The sequence below is a fragment of the Lichenostomus cassidix genome, chromosome 18 (genome assembly GCF_008360975.1).
Source record: "Lichenostomus cassidix isolate B80296 chromosome 18, HeHo_3.0, whole genome shotgun sequence".
In the NCBI taxonomy this organism is placed as follows: Eukaryota; Metazoa; Chordata; class Aves; order Passeriformes; family Meliphagidae; genus Lichenostomus; species Lichenostomus cassidix.
In genome coordinates, this window is record NC_139498.1 from 5,674,123 (window position 1) to 5,686,433 (window position 12,311).

Genomic DNA, 12,311 nt, shown 5'->3' on the forward strand with positions numbered 1-12,311 from the left:
ATTCAAAAAGAAAAATGTCAATGTTTCTACCTTTTCCTGCAACGGATTTACTTATGAATAATTACACTGGAATTCAATTTTTTTTCTCAGCTTTGACTGACAGGTAATTCCAAATCCTACAGAATATCACCGATGCTGTTAGAACAGAGAGAGGATTTAGAGAGAGGTTGTAAATGTTCCCTGTGCAGGGTTCCTGCACCTGGATTAGCCAGTGCATGACCTTATAAGCAGGGTTGCTAATTGTTCAGATATCTGCAAAGGCTTTTCCCCTCTCCCAAACCTCCTGTTCACCTTTCCCAGCACCCAGATTTCCTCAGCCAGACCTCTCTGGATGCTGCTCCCGCAGATGCCCTTCGAATATTCCCAGTGATAAATGTTCCATCCTCCCCTGTTACCTTTGCTAAGAGGGGATTTGGCAACCCTGTTTATAAATCATGCTATCACTCACTTCCCCAGTGTCCCCATGCTGGCCATGCATCTTGGTGCCATACTGATGCTCCCGTGGGATGACCCCACACAGGCTAACGTGCTGCCTGAGGGCCAGGGATAGATCAATCCCCACTGTGTCTAGGTGGGCAGGGAACTTTCTGAACAGATAAACCACTTTTAATCTATTTAAAAATACCATTTTTTTACCTTGAGTTAAAATTTGGGGACAGCTCCAGTGTGATTCCCCCAGCCCAAAGCCCGTGCCCCCTATCACAGTGCCATTTGTAATTATTGCAAATAAAGAGCTTAACAATACCAACATCTTGGGAAATACAGACATCTGTTAAACTCCGGGTGCTGAACTTCACAACTAACACAACACCACATTACTGTACTGTTACAATACACTGTGTCAAGAACAACAAGAGCTCTGGGTTAGTCTTGGTTATTACTGGAAAGGTTAATGTGGCTTCCCGGCACACATGGTGTTAAAGAAAGGAGGAGGAGAGCAAACCAACAAAGAAGAATTGGCAGAATGAGAAAAGATGAGGAAATACAGCAAAAGCCCACTACGAGACATCAGGCTGGTAAACAGGGTGTAAATCAAGCTGCTTCACTGGGGCTGAAAGCCAAGAGAGAGGGAGAAGTGGGTCAGATCTGGAGATCATTACACAGGATAAACTTGGCTCAGACAGGGGATCCTGAGAAATCTCCTCCTAACCCAGGCAGGAAGGGGATGTTGCAGATGGCTGGGAGCTGGTCTGAGCAAGTCCCACCTACCTCTTCATCCTACGTGTCCCTTCATCCCACCTGCCTCTCCATCCTGGGTGACAAGGGGACCAACCATGCTGGCCAAAGAAGCAGTGCCTGGACCAGGGGGGACTCGGCTTTAGCTCATCATTTCTGTGAGCTCTCAACTCAGGTTGTATCCCAAGCCCAAGTACTCGACTCCTGGCATCATTCTGCAGGATTATAACTGATCCCCCTGACAAGGGCTGGGAACTCACCGCTGTTCTCTCCTGTTTGCTCAGAAATAACCATTGCTGTTGCAGAATAAACATTTCCCACTCCTAATCCCTGTCTAACTTCTCCCAAACCAGGTGCCCTTGGTGTTCAGTGATCCCAGACTGGGTATGGGGTGCTAAACCCTGTGCTGCATTTGTCTGCTGGCTGTGGGATGTCACCTGTGACACACCACCAGCAGCCCTGGGGACACCCCTGTTCCTGCTGGGCAGTGCCACTCACAGCTCCCAAGGCTTGGCCACTCTCTGCCAGCACAGCAGGGAGTGGCACTTGGGCAGCTTTCTTCCCATTAAGTGCATTTTTTTGGGAGGGAGTTGGGCCGAGTCCAAAATATCTCCGAGGAGCATCTGCCTCCGAATATAGCCCTGTCAAGAGAGAAATTGCCACTTTCCCCGAGGTGACTTCGAGCCGGAGGTGCGTGGGCACGGGAAATTGGAATTCACGAGAGTGGGACAATTCCATTACTGTCTCCTTCAGCTTCTTCCTTCTCCTGTAATAAGGGAATTAACTCCTTTGCAGGTTTGAGTATATCTAGAGGACAGCGGAAAACCAGTGAGCAATGAGCCCGTGAGGCAGCTGGATTTACAAACTGTATCAAGAATATTATTAGGTTAAAAAGTAGTTTGCACTGAAGGAACTTGTTTTATTTAAACACAGAGTTTTACTTGGCTTTTATTGTACTGAATGGATTTATTAAAATAAAAAAAAAAGAAAAGTGAAATGGAAAAATGATAAATTATTTCCACTGTGAAGATTCCAGTTGTGATAGAATGTAGACTTGGAGAAAAAAAAAAAAGAAGGAAAAAATAAAATTATAAAATATCTCACTAGGCACCAGGCAGCAATGCACACACACACACACACACACACTCAAAATATTCCATCTTGGCCTCACAGAAAGAGAAAATAAGCCCTCTGGAAGTGCAGAGATGTGGGAGAGTTTTGGGTCACAGCTCCAGATTCCTCATTGAACCACAGGAGGTTCGGCTACAGCACCTGGGACTGATTCCCTAAATTCCCAACAGTCAGGTTCAGAAATAAAACCTTTCTATTTCCTCACGCTGGTGCCTGAAGAGCAGCATGGCACATTCACTACCACTGGATCCAAAGAAAAGACGACAAAAGGGAACACAAAGCACAGACCTGACAATTGCACACATTTTAAGGGCAAACTCTAAGAGACTTTCTGAGCCTGCACGGGATAACGGAGGGGTTTGGAATGAGTTCAGTGCCTTAAAAATAGCATAAAGTAAGACAGCCTTGATGCAACTCTGCAGGACCAGGAGAGGAGTCACAATCAAGTAAAAAGAAGAAAAAATAACCAGATCACCAAACCCAGTGAGAGCCCCTCCCTCGTGCTGCCCCCATGTCACAGGAGAGGCCAGGAGGCCCAGCAAGAGCAGCAAGAAAGACAGCAAAGAAATATAAATATCAGGAATGGCAATGGGAAGGAGATTCAGGATTTATTAAAGCATGTTGTGATAACTTCCAATAAGGCCTTAGAAATATAAGGTAGAACCTCTGTCTCCTTGAGTTATCTCTGCAGTGAAAGCCAATTTTTATTTAATCAGAACTCCCTGCAATCTAAGAGAGATGGATGGAGCCCTGCTCCCATCTCAAGCAGTGGGAGCCTGTGCACAGGTGAGAGTTTTAATGGCACAATTTTCCTACTGTATTATTTTTGTCAAAAATTACAGCTATATTTGTTTCTATGTTGGTGCCTCTTTAATTATTCAGGCTAATATTCTTAAGTTATGAATTAAACAAAATGCTTGCCAGATCAAAGCTCCTCCTAAAAATAAAAAGAGCAAGGGACAGATTTGCAGCCCTGAGCATCATCCTGGGAAGGGGGCAGGGAAAGGGAGTTTTTGAGAGAGTGGTGGGCAGCTCAGACCCCATTAGTGTTCAGCCCAGCTGGTCCATCCCCACTAGGACCTGGAAAGGCTTTAAGGTGGCATCTTGATTTCTTTTAATTTACAAGATTCCTCATCAGTCGAGCGACTGTTAATCAACACACAGAATTTACAAGCTGGGCAGCACAGTGACTAAACCTCATGTCCACAGTGAGGGTTGGTGTGGGACTGAGCTCCCTGTCAAAGCACTGAGGCTCTGCCCTATACTGAATTTTACCCTGCTGGAAAAAATACTCCCTGGAGCACAGTGTTTGTGGAGCAATGAGCAAGGGCTGAAGAAATAATGAAATATCCTCCCTAAGCTTTCAAAAGACACGCCTGCAAATTATCCAGACTCCTAAGCTGGTGGCTGCAAAGCTAAAGTCAACAGTAGAGGACCCATTTCACAGTCCAGTCATTATTCTCTTAGGAAAAAAAAAAACTAAAAGAACCAAAAAAAGGAGAAAAAAAAAAGCCATGAAAAGTCTGACAGTGCCTTAATGAAAACCAGAGGGGGGAAAAAAAAAATATGCTGAATAACATAAGATGATCGAGGAGTAAATTAAGGATTTGCAAGTGTCAGTGCTGAGGCAGGTCTGCAGACCTGCAGCCCAGGTTGAGATGCGTGTGCCATGAAGGAAGCAAACGAGCTTTGCACCACACACACGGTTTAGTGGGATGCCTCAGGCGCGGTGGCCAACCGTTAGTGACACAGCACTGCCATTCAGGGGACGAGACGTGCCGGCTTCCCAGTACCTTGCACTGCACTGGCTGAGCTCTCCATTAATACATCATCCAGCATTAGATCTAAAAGAACGAAACGGCATTAATCACCCGGCAGGACACACGGCACGACTTCCCCAGCCCCTTCGGAGTCCCTATGGCTCTCAGGCTCTCCGTTGCCTCTGCCAGGAGGGTTTCCTTGCAGGATCCTTGTGCCTCGTGGAGGGTGGGCTCAGGCACAGGTGAAAAAGGAAGGGCTCTTGTGCTTCTCCCACGGGCACGGGTGGAAGCCCAAGAGATCCCCGAGGACCTCCTCAGCTGATGATGGAGAAGGTGGCACTGCTGAAGGACGGTCTGGGACACTTCCTGCTGGGACAGCAACACCTCACAGTGACCACTGCTGCACCTGCCCACATCTTGGGTCTCACATGCTTCCCTGCTTTTCAGAGACCTGGTTGGATAAACGCGCTGGAAGAGCCTACAACCAAAAATCACCGTGCCACCAGTCAGGTGTCTGCATCTGGATCTGACATCCCTGTGCTGGTTTGGGCATCTGAGGTCACTCAGGAAGCCCAGCTGAAAGGAACCCCCATGCAGCTGCTGGCACAATCCCAGCCCTAGTCTTGGTTTCATCTGCAAGTTCCCACTGTGCAGAACCAAGTTAAGCAATGACATCTGTTGCCTCCGAGGGCAAAGCTGGACACGGTCAATTAAAACTAATGTTTCGCTGAGCACGGATTGGGAAAACTGTTCTGAAGCGATTTGGAGGACTTCGTACTTTGCTCTTGAAAGGTTTTTATGGCGATTGAATACTCAGCAATATTTGATCCTCAGTAAAATAGCTGTTTATTGCCTCTTTAATTAGGCATTTCATAGCACTGAATGAATAACTGTATCTCCAAGGATGGTTTGTGATTCCTTCCCGCTGGGAAATTGCCCAGACTTACGTCTTTTCTTCATCTAGTTCCTCTAGCATTATAAATAAGGTAATTAATAATAACTAAACATCTATTTTTCTTCTACAGAAATGTCTGCATTCCAAAACTGCAACTTTAAATAGCGATCTTTCTATCCAGCCTTTAAAATCCTTTTCCAGCTCATCAGCCTGAAACTGTACTTGGGAACTTGGACTGAGCAAAAGAGCTTTCTAGGCATTTTCTTGAGGGGGAATAAAACCTCAAAAAAACCCAACAACACAAAAAAGACTCTTTCCATCTGTATCCCACTTAACTGAGAACAGTCTAATGTGTCCTCCAGTGCTCTTGAGGGAAGCCTCCATCTTTCCACTGGCCAGTGAGGGAGCCAGCTCTCAGCATAAGCCCAACCTTGATGTCCAGAGGCTGATGTGACACATCCTAGTGGTTACAAAACCTGTGAAGCTCGTGGGGCTGAAAGATGTGACCAAAGGAAATGGTTGGGTGAGTGCTGAGCTGAGAGAGGCCGAGGCAGCGCTGTGGTAACGTGGTTCTGTGATTAAGCCTGTCACAGCTATTAAACACCTCTCAGGCTATTAAAAAATAAAACAGACTTAGTATCACCAGCTTTGGGAACAAGCACCTGATCAGGCAGCCTCTTAAACAGTCCTGAAGCCTGTCAAGGATAGAGAAGTGAAAGGGGACAGGGAGAGAGCAGCAGGCAGACTGACCAGGGAGGGAAAGTGCGAGGCCATGGACAGGAAGGGCAATGGGGAAAGTTCAGTCAGAAGAGAGAGCATGCAACAAGAAGAGCACCTCTGACCTGTGGCCTCTGGCTAACTTATTCTGACTCATTCAACTGCATTAAAACAAAAAGAGACTAATAAACAAACGTCAGGTTGAAGACTTTTGGCAGAGTGGGGTCTTTCCTCCTTTCACCTGTAGAGCCTCCTCTAGGCAGGGCTGCACACTTGCACATCCAGTTGGGAGTTGGTTCCATTTGCACCAGCACTATTTTGTCTAGTTAGTCACTCCCCTCATCTGTTTATTTTTTCTTCTAATCTGTATTTCTCAAGCAAATGCATTGATATGTTTCTCTAAGGAGTTTTAAAGCATTACTAGAACGAGATGGCTCCATTATTTTATTACGTTCTTGAATAGCAGTGGTGCTACTGTGCCAATAAATAAACCTGCTTGATAAATGGGACAGGTAACATCACTGTGGCATTACAAGACTGTAATAAACCAAATAGTGAATCCAGTTATCAGCTGCAGTGCTCATGACTCAGATTTATGATGCCATCCAGCACTGCTGATCTTTGCAGTTGTCACTATTTGTGTAACACTGAGCTCTGCTATCCAAGAAGCTCCGGGTCTGATTATCATTATTTTTTAATTTAAATAACCTCCAATGGAAAGGTCATTGCAAATCATGCAGCCATTAAAAAGGCTTCCATGGCTCCTTGCTCAGCCTAAAACAACACTATTTCCTTCATGCAAATTTTATAGCTGGACATGCTTTTGGGAGAAGAATGATCACCAGACGCGAGGCAGGGAGGGGATGGAGGAGGGGATTGTGTGGAAGGTCAAGCAGGACTCAGAAAGATGTGGAAAGACTACCGACCAGCCATCTGTTTCTCCTTACTCCTTCTCTTTTTCTCCAGGCGGCGGAGCCTCTTCTCCTCGCGCCTCTTGGCTTCTTCTTCCTCCTGGTGCTGCCGACACTTGTGGAAGTTCTCCACCACCACCCCCACAAACATGTTGAGGACAAAGAAGGCCACGATCAGCAGGAAGGAGATGAAGTAGAGGAGCATCCACGGGTTGTAGTTCATGACTGGCTGCAAAGTAGAGGAAGGCAAATTTCAGCTGGGCGTCAAAAGAAAAGGAATGAGAGCAAATTGATACAGCTGTGTCATCCACATAACCTGTGGCCCTTTCAGGCAGCTCAGGCTGCTCTGGTCCTCCTGAAAATTAGAGCTTTCTGAGAGCTAACTGACTGCTCTCAAACCAAAAAGTGCTTTGAGGACAGAAGCACCACTTCTGCTCTGCCAACAGGACAGCAGCTCTGTAAGTCCCTCACTGAAAACCTGCACCTACACAAAGCACTTCTTTTCTCCTGAAAGGACCAAACTGCTTAGAAAGTCAAACCATCCTTTGATAGGTGCACTTCTCCTGACACGAGTTACACCAGACATGTCACAAAATCTGTAGGGAAAAGGCTGAGTACAAACCCAGACCTTTCAGTGAACTCCTCATCACATCCCACAGCTTGGATTAAACGCCACCCTGGATCCTAACCCCATAACCCCTTTGACTGTGGAAGACCACAGTACTTCACAAAATGAGAGCTGAAAAGTGTGACCTTTGACAAGTCATTTGTTAGAGCTCTGCTGCAGCTCCTACCTGCTGGTCGACTCCCACAGCATCCAGGCCATCGTACATGATATCCACCCAGCCGTCCTTGGAGGCCAGCACAAAGAGAGACATCAGGGCCTAGAAAATGCATGGAAAAAAAGTTAGGCACAGCTGCACTAAAGCTCTTACTTGTAACATCTTACTCCTCTTTGCCCTTTCCTGCCTGAGGAATGTCATTACCTGTCTGATAATGGGACACTTTGATGACCAAGATTTCTCTCGGCAGCAAAACCTATCAATGCCAACGCCTGGCTCAGCAATGAACCGTAATTCGGAAACCACAGTGCTGAAGACAAAAGCAGCTTCATTTCCACCCTCCGGGTCTCTACTGCTCCCAACTAATTAGTTCTTACCACACTGCTAAAATAAGGCTGCGTGGCAGAGATGGCTGAAAATGTCCGGCTCTATTAGACAAGCCCTTCTGCAAGATATATTTGGTTTGTTATGTAGCAGTGAAGCAATTAAGTGCTCCACGAAGCCACATGTGCTTGTTCTGTTCCGAAAAGAAGTGTATGCCTGCTCGGAAACACTACCTTTGGGATTTACAGAGACAGAATGCTGTGCATGTGAACTGAATATTTACTGAGGCTGGCAGTGCCCTGTAAGAAAATCCCATGGGATAATAATGCACAGGTTTTAAGTCAAGGAGGTAAAGGAGCAAAGAAGCAGATTACCGTTCTATTAATACCTGGCCGAGATTATCAAAATTATACTTGTGCCGGACCCATTTGTAGCTTGCTTCTGTGCAATCCGATTTATTTGTGATGTTTCTGGTGTCCTCCCCCTGGCAGACAAAAAACTTGCCTTTGAAAAGCTGCAAAACACACAAAGAAGAGAGGATGTGTCAGGGGTCAGTCCGCAGGGTTTCTCCACAGGTGATGGGCATTTCTCCAGGGTTCTCTGCACAGCCCACGCCAGCCAGAGCTGTTGAGGGAACTGACCTCATTCATGCAGGTTATTAAGAGTAAGCAGCCTCTGTAATACACACCTAATGAGCAAATGCATGATTCCACATCGTTTAGGACACCCACCTCATGCATTAGGCTGTCTGGTTCAGTGATCTGAGACTGCCATAAAGGCCTTTGCTCCTGGGTTGCCAGCTCAAGTGCAGCCCCAGCCAACAGCCCAGAGCAGCTAATGGCTTCTAACCACACGTGGAACAACTGTGGTGAGTCTCAGCCTGGCTAACGACAAATGGAGTGTAACAGGAGCCCTCTGTCAGCAGAGAGAAGGTGGCAGCGAAGAGGCCCAGTGATGGACTAATCTCTGCTCTTAGAGGTCACAAGGGGACACTTCAGAGGGGAGACAAGCCCCTGGGGGTGATGTTCTTGTTGGATCAAGGCTGCTGTCAGTCCTGCTCTGCTCTCTGATCCTGGGTGCTGAGCCCCAGCTGTCACAAGGCTCTGCAGTCTGTGCAGGGCCACTGAAAATATTCCCTGTGCACAGCTTAAGGAGCCAAGCCCAGCCAGCGCTGGGCACCTGATCCTGAGCTTATTTTCTTTGGTTTAAGCCTGGGGAGATGCCACTCCTGGAGAGTCAGCCCCTGATTTATACCTGCACGAGGAACAGGAGCCTCCACGTGCTTAATTCTAGACCTGGTGCTTCCCACGCTTGGAAGAGAGAGTGGCAGGGGATGATTACTGCTTCAGACAGGGTGATTGATGCTAGCAGGATGGATGGTATCAAAGCCCAGGAGACAGCCACAAATCTAGTTTTATTTGCTGACAGAAGCTATTGACATTACTGTTGGGAAAGGGGGGGAAATGGCAACCTGCTCTCCAGGCTCCTTAAAACACCACCTGGGTATACAGAGAAGAGACGCTGGTGGGGTTTGATCTGTTGTTCTAGACAAATATCAGTAGAAATAATAGTGAACAAGATAAACCCACGCATTACTCCATGGGTTTCCTTCACAAATCAACAGCAGGATGATGGTCTCTAGGCATGCAAAATTAATCACTGCTCAACGCAATCACAGAATTTTTGGATGCAAGAAGTATTCCCTGATCTTTCCATGGAGAAACACTATCTGTGGTAAGGCAGACTAGGGAGATATAGTCTTCACAGAGGAAAGTTTTAATTAAGCAGGAAGGTAAATAACTGGTTTCAGTATATTGTCTGTAAATATGACTTCTCCAGGAGCTGCACTGTAAAGTCACTCAGGTGGGAGCAGTAACAGGGTTTGGAAATACAAAGTCCAATTTGCAAAAACGCTGGTCCCTGTCAGTGCTTCACAGTTTAGCACTTACAAAAGGAGAAAATCCAGTGTTTCTTACTGGACTTGTTTTATCCACCTATTTCTTGTGTCTTATTAATGACTATTCACCCATGGGCAGCTCTACAACCAAAACAGTCTTGCTAACAGGATGTGCTGTTAGAAATGTCAATGTCTGGATTTTAACAGCCTTACAAACCTCTAGTTTGATCCCCAGCTTACATTTAAATGGAAAAACTAACTGCAACTTTGAGAGATCATCTTTTTATAGAAAATACCTCCGGCCTCATCTTACACCTAATTAGACATAAATATTAACTGAGAATTTTGCATCCTGAATACAGGATCAGTCTTGCTTGTATCTACCACCGAATCACATCAATAGTCATGACAATTTAACGTAAGGCTGCAAGTCACCAGGGAAAGCACTGCAATTAGCAGGGATGAAATTCAAAGAGCATACTGCAAGTTTTGTTGTCTGGCATAAATTTTCCCATGTCTGAGTGTTAGATTGTTTTACGGGATATGCTTAGTTTTATGAATCGGTTTAATATAATGGATGGATGTTGTTATGCTGTAATGCTAAACCAATCTAGCTGCTGAGGTGGTTATGGATGGCATGATTTTCTTCCCTGTTTATTTCCAATGCTGTATTTATTATTTAAACAGTATGTTAGTGTAAATCATTATATAAGACGCCTTTCCGAAACAAAGCAAAATGGAATTGCTTTCCAAAAGATGGCTGTGACAGATCAGATAAACTTCAGAAAGAAGTAAGTGTTATGTCGGAATATTTATATGAAGTAATCTCTTCTTCCCAGGTAATGAGAAACCAACTGCACTGGAAACTGCCACTTTTCCCCTGGGCTGCTGCACTCCTGAGACTGAGGATATTGCCAGCAGAGCCGGCAGGAAACAGACTCAGAAATCTCTTTTTCTGCAAGCTTTCCGTCACACTAACTGTCAGAATCTGAATGAATCTCCAAGGCAAGGTCTCTCTGGAGTTTACAAGCCAACAATTTCAGCTCTGAGTTTCTATTTCCCCATCAGTTTGTAACTACAAAAAAGGTGGAGATCACAGAATCATGGAATGGGTTGGATTGAAAGGGATGTTTATAGGTCACCTAGTCCAGCTCCCCACAGTGACCAGGGACACCCCACCCATGCTGACCTCAGTTTCAGAAAGGTTTCCTGTGCCATGGGCACACAGACCCAGATGTGAGGCCATCTGGGGCTCGTTCAGCTTTCAGGTTAAGTGCTGAGGCTTACAGAGGACTCACCTGAACTCCCAGGATCCCAAAGATTATGAAAAAGGCACAGCAGATGACCACAATGTTCCCAATGGGCTTCAGGGATGACATGAGAGTCTCCACCACCAGCTTCAGTCCTTGGGCTCGACTAATGACTCTGTAGGGGCAAATAAGCACAAAAGTTGTCAGTCCTGCTCCTGCCCAGTTTTGCCCCCTATCAAGACAGAAGATATGAAGAATAGAGCATTGGAAAAATTTTTAGAATGATGAGTAACTCAAAAATAATTATGTAAAAAGCACTTCTGGAAGATTGACCTGTGAAGTTATAGAGGTCTTGGAGGGGAAAGGTCTCTGCCTAACATGCACAGCTTTGCATAAATTAAAGAGGAGGAGGAGAAAACATACGAGGCCAGAAAATTCAGCTGCTTTCTTTGGGCCATCCACAGACACAGGCTTTCAGGGCTGCAAAGAGAGGGCCTCCCACTGTCCCTTCCTGCACAGATTTAGGCAAGACTCCTGATATTCCTGTCTCAGTCCATGAAATGAAGCTGCCACTCTTACACATCTGCCTGCACATCTGTAGCAATTACAGAATCATAAAGTGGTTTGGGTTGGAAGGAACTTTAAAGGTCATTTAATCCAACCCTCTGCAATGAGCAGGGGCACCTTCCACCAGATCAGGTTGCTCAGAGCCCCTGATATTTCCAGGGATGAGGCATCTCTCACCTCTCTGGGCAACCTGTGCCCTTTTTTTTCACCACTCTCATCTTAAAAAATAATCTGTACTTGTACTTACAGTGCTGCTGTATACAGAGACCTGAGCTACCCCTCAGATCATCACCATTTCTGCTTTACACCCACGGTACAGCCTCAGCTCTGAACCAGTGCTGTCATCCAGGTGAAGCCTCACTGGCAGGACCAGAAGCATCTAACCTAATTTCTGCAGCTCCTCTCTGTCTGGTATCACACAGAATTTCATAACGGGAGATTAGATCATACCAGAAAGCTGAAGAAGAAAAATGTGGACTTCATGACTGAAGGAAAAAAATAAACCAGAAACTGTACCTATACTCTCAAGGACAGTGTTGCAAAGAAAGGACAAGTCCTGTGTGATTTAGAGAAGCCATCTCACCATGCTGGGCAAGATGAATGAGGTATTCAGTCTCACTGACCTGAAGGTGGAGACCAAGAGAGGCATCTGAAGAGGTTACATGCCTCCCTCCTCTTGATGCCAACCGGAATTAAGCATTTCACTAGCGCTGTAAATCAGTTTGTACTGATGCCATAGAAACTGTGCTTTCATGAGTCAGAAGCAGTTAAACGCTGTGAAAGTCAGGGAAGGGAAATGCCTGTGTGTTTCTGGGTGCTGCTGGTGACTCCTCTCAACACTCAGCACTCCAATGTGCCCCAAAATCTCTCACCTTCTAGCTTCTCCCTGGGTCTCTTTAGC

General features: G+C 45.9%; 1 protein-coding gene across 18 annotated transcripts in view; it reads right to left on the reverse strand.

The window, feature by feature from the left end:
* Nucleotides 1-12,311, reverse strand: part of CACNA1G (calcium voltage-gated channel subunit alpha1 G) — a 140,763-nt gene that overhangs the window by 24,459 nt on the left and 103,993 nt on the right. For 7 of the 18 annotated variants that reach the window (XM_085077672.1, XM_085077659.1, XM_085077656.1 and 4 more), the window contains 5 exons: nucleotides 10,892-11,018; nucleotides 8,085-8,210; nucleotides 7,385-7,474; nucleotides 6,606-6,819; nucleotides 4,101-4,151 (listed from right to left, as the gene is read on the reverse strand). In XM_085077672.1, the coding sequence (XP_084933798.1) occupies nucleotides 4,101-4,151; nucleotides 6,606-6,819; nucleotides 7,385-7,474; nucleotides 8,085-8,210; nucleotides 10,892-11,018 (608 nt within the window). The remainder of the gene's footprint in view (nucleotides 1-4,100; nucleotides 4,152-6,605; nucleotides 6,820-7,384; nucleotides 7,475-8,084; nucleotides 8,211-10,891; nucleotides 11,019-12,311) is intronic. The other 11 variants (XM_085077673.1, XM_085077663.1, XM_085077657.1 and 8 more) reach the window with 3 other exon arrangements.